Raw genomic sequence first — 4,423 nt, 5'->3', positions numbered from 1 at the left:
CCAGGCGTAATTTAAAAAGGTGCTCATTAAGTGTTGCTCTGCACGGAAAAAGATGTTCTCATCAGCGTTCAAAGCTACAAGAATTAAGTTTCCATACAGTTTCTTTTTGGTTATCGAGGCTGAATTTCTGCTTTTTCAGAAAGCTAGGTGGCACTTCAGAAACCATGAGCAGATTACAGAACATTAAGCTCAGTATTTAAACATTGACTTTACAGCTTCATGCAGCAATTGAACATTAAAACATGTGTCCTAATCCTTCACTCCACAAATATGAAACTTAATGGAACCAGCAAAGTTCCTATTAATAAATGCAGATTCCCAGAAGACACTAGTAAGCTTTTCTAATTACAAGGTTTAAATTTTTCACCTACTCCTAAAGCTTTTAATGATAGTGCTCCACACTGTATGAATGCACCAAGATATTGTATGAAGCAGCAACTGAAGAACGCCTTTCCTGTAAAATGAACCCTGCCCATTTAACAAGCTACCAACCTGAGGTTCCCGTAACACACAAATGGTGGGGCTTTTTTCCAAGACACTAAATGAAAACTGCATTCTGTGTATTTTTTTAAAACATCATTGACAGACATATATTAAAAATTTGTTATATTATTTTTAATTTTTTAATATCTTTATTTGCTAGGACTGCTCAAACATTAGCAGCATTATTTCCCACAAAGGAGAAGTTCAGATATTATTACTTGAATTTTCCTGAAAGGAGTTATTCTACATTGAAGGCCTTTTGAGAATTTGATATAAATAAATATAAAACATGACTTAACTACTGATTACTCCATTTCAGATGATCTACATTCAAGTCATATTAACGAAAGTTCATGTTGCATTTGCTTTAAACAAATATAGGAAGTAAGGTATCTTAAGCATTACATTTCTGATTAAGAGATAATTTTATGGCTTAGGCAGATTTAAAAGACATCGGAAAGTTTTACCTGTTGAGAGTAGCCTCGAAACATTGGATTAACAGTTTTAATTCCTTGAAATAAACCAGTAGGGACAACAGATCCAGGCCTAAAAAAGAGTAGTGAATACATAAACACAGGAAAAGAAAGCAGTTAAACAGATTTTTTTAATCTTTACTGGGATCATACCATTACATGCAATGGAACACCAATAATATTAATCTTAGCAAAACATAATATTGGTATTGAATTATTAACTACATGATTTTTAAACACCTGTGACCCAACTGAAACAGCAACTGTATCAGGCCTTTTATGGTACATTTCTTGTCAGACAATCAGATGACAGATCAGACATAGTCTTGGCTCTGTGCACAATTACTGTTTCTTTACTTCTGTATTTATATTTTGAAGTATTTTCTTAACTGGATATTACACAAGTTCTATATAAGGAAATAAGAGAAACTGATAAAATATTGATATGGGAAGAAGGATGCAGAGAGGATAAACTAGCTAAATATTTTAGATGTATTTCTGGCAAATATAAGCATTTTTAAGAGCTAAATCCTTGTAATCCAATCTATTTCTTGTCCTATCTTTGGTATGTATGAAAAATAACAGGTTATAAGGAGTGCTTAAGCCCTGCAAGTCAGTTTTTCCTTCCTAATTTTTTTTTAAGAGGAATTCTGGGAACACATAAAATAAAATTAGAAACCCAGGGCAGATTAATGCATCCCTTATGACTCTGGAATTTATTTATTATCATTTCATCACCAAAATGATTTAATACCTGCTTTTGTGCCAGAGTTCTGTCATCAGCTTGAGGTAACTTTTACAAATTGCAGGTTTCTTATCTGTTCGGGCTAAGCCCCCGCAGTCAAGAAAAAAGTGCGTCAAAGGTGGGCTGAATAAAAAGAAGAAAACAGTAATTTTTTCAAGTTGTTAAAATACAAGAGGAAATCTGCATTTCATACAGGATTATACCATAAGAGTAATGCTATTCTATGACTGAAAATTCCACTTCCTACGTTCTTAAATGCTGCAACCAAACATTTCCTGGTAGGACAACTTCAGCAGTACAGCCACGCTCTGATCCTAACATCTCTTTTCTTGAATTAAGAGTTTATTCTTATGCATTTCCTCTGCTTTTTCTGCAGCTTTTTTCAGATTTTCTTCTGATCTCTAAAACTGCATCTATTCTTATTTAGGAGGCATTAGAATGAAACAGAGAAAAAGCTGAGTGGCCCATATACCATAATAAACTACTTGCAGTATACAAGACAGGTTCAACAAATCCATGTCCTCCTCCATGGTAGTGCACCTCTCCAAACCCCTTAAGTCCATCTGGAAAAAAAGCATGCATAAGCAAATAGAAAATTGCATTAACTATAATTTTCCTTACCAGTTGGAAAGAGCTTGTAAAGCTGCATTCATGTAACAAGTGTTTCCAATATTTTTTAATCCTGTTAGACCTGGAAAACAGAATAAATACAAATCTGTTAATCCAATAATTCCTAGAAAATATATACTAATCCAAATACTCATGGAACACTTGGGATGCCAATTATAATGCAGAATTGCAACTAAAAGAAACATAGGACTCCTAAATGAATACCAATCTAACTAGAAGTAGTAATTAAGTGTTCTGATCTCAGTTGACTAAAGAACACTTCAGGAAAGTGGATTGTATTTAATCTTACTAACTTTTCATGGTTTATGACACCTGCAGATTTTAATTTAAAATATGTTTCTCAACACCAAAGTTTCACTTCAGGTTAATGACTTACCTGTTCAGTTAAAATGCTGCTATGCTGCATTTGTAACTAATCATATTACTAAAAGCTTCTCCAAGATTTCACTCTTCTGTTCCAAATTCACACTAAATCAGATTACACTCAATATTCAAAAACTACTCAACATGTGATTATCCCAGGCTAGTCCTGCAATTAGTCCTTTTCTATTCCAATGATACACCTTTATTTTTATTAACAGATTGCTCAATTCAGACTTTCCTACATTGTTTATTTTCTAAGTCATACTATTTACATTCTTTACAGATAGACACATATACTTTTTCCACACACATGAAAGTTAAAATTGACATATTTTCTTTCCATAATTATGAATTATACTATTCATGGCTACTAAAGTATTACATTAATGAAGTAATACATCAAAAAAACCCTGATTTTGTATGAGAGAACAATAACATTTCTAAGCAAAGAATCAGTAAGACCCAAAATTTAAAAATCATGACAAACATTCAGCAATCAGTACTGATGACTACACAATTCTTGAAGTATAGGAACTCTCCTGGTAGTTTTGGTCTATGGCAGAAAAATAAAAGTTACTAAATAAAATCTTTCCATATCTGAAAACCACTTGGGTTACTTTAGTTACAATTTCTAATAGACAGGACTTCAAAATTAAGTTCTAAAATGTCCTTCTGTCTGAATGAAAATATAGTCCTGCTTCCTGTATCTGAACATGCATTCCAAACTCTGCTACAAAGAGAACAATCATTCTTATACTGAAATTGGAAAGCAAGAACAGTTAGAGGATTTTGATTTTCTTTCAGTTTTTTTAGAAGCAGCACATACTTCAGGAAGATACTCTCACTGCATTTTTCCAGCCCGTAGTATTGCAAGGAAAGCTTTCAAACAGACTTCTTTTCTTGTGAAGATAAATTCTAATGTTTACTTCATCAAAAGCATTTAAAAAGAAATTTTAGGAGCAAAGTTAAAGCTAAAGACGACTCTTCCTTTCAGTTTGAATAAGTGTCTTAACAGTCACATCATCATTACTGGGAACTTTAATGCAATTCTAATTGTATATTACTGCAAGGTAAGCTACATTCCCCAAAATATTAATAATATAAGAAGAGATAAAAATACACAAATAGACACATTGGTTGGAGAAACTAACTAGGAATAGAACACATGGTGTAATGATGTAAGGGCAGATGGCAAATTAGTGGGGTGGTGTCACATCCTGTAAGGCTGTGCCAGACAACAGAAGGGACAAGGCAGGTTTTCTGACCAATGCCAGCAGACTTAGGAGAGGGAAAGCTGGTAGTAGCTGAGTGAAGGAGAAATGAGAGCCATTGCTGTGGTTTAGCTCCAGCCAAAAACACAATGGCCCAGAGCTGCTCACTCACTCCCTAATGCTGGGATGGGCAAGGAGTTGTAAAAGGGAGAAAACTCATGGGTTGAGAGAAAGACAATTTAACAGGTGAAGCAAAAGTTCTTTGCACAAGCAAAGCAAAACAAGGCATTCATTCACCACTTCCCCCAGACAGGGAGGTGTTCTGCCATCTCCAGGAAAGCAGGACTCCATCATGAGTAATTATCACTTGGGAAGACAAACACCCTAACTCTGAAAGTCCCAATCTTTCCTTCTTTCTCTCCCAGGATGCTACATGTTATGGATTATCCCACTGATCACTTGGGTCAGCTGTCCCAGTTGTGTCCCCTCCCAACTTCTTGTACACCCCCAACCCACTC

At 34.6% G+C, this 4,423-nt stretch overlaps 1 protein-coding gene across 3 annotated transcripts in view; it reads right to left on the bottom strand.

Annotated features, from left to right (window-relative positions):
* Window positions 1-4,423, bottom strand: part of USP33 (ubiquitin specific peptidase 33) — a 30,640-nt gene that overhangs the window by 19,049 nt on the left and 7,168 nt on the right. For all 3 annotated transcript variants that reach the window (XM_031058700.1, XM_005423085.2, XM_005423086.2), the window contains exons 6-8: window positions 2,323-2,392; window positions 1,711-1,824; window positions 951-1,029 (exon numbers count right to left, since the gene is read on the bottom strand). In XM_031058700.1, the coding sequence (XP_030914560.1) occupies window positions 951-1,029; window positions 1,711-1,824; window positions 2,323-2,392 (263 nt within the window). The remainder of the gene's footprint in view (window positions 1-950; window positions 1,030-1,710; window positions 1,825-2,322; window positions 2,393-4,423) is intronic.

This window comes from Geospiza fortis, unplaced genomic scaffold (assembly GCF_000277835.1).
Source record: "Geospiza fortis unplaced genomic scaffold, GeoFor_1.0 scaffold333, whole genome shotgun sequence".
In the NCBI taxonomy this organism is placed as follows: Eukaryota; Metazoa; Chordata; class Aves; order Passeriformes; family Thraupidae; genus Geospiza; species Geospiza fortis.
Note: the sequence above shows the minus strand (reverse complement) of the source record. Positions and strands in the feature narration are given on the sequence as shown.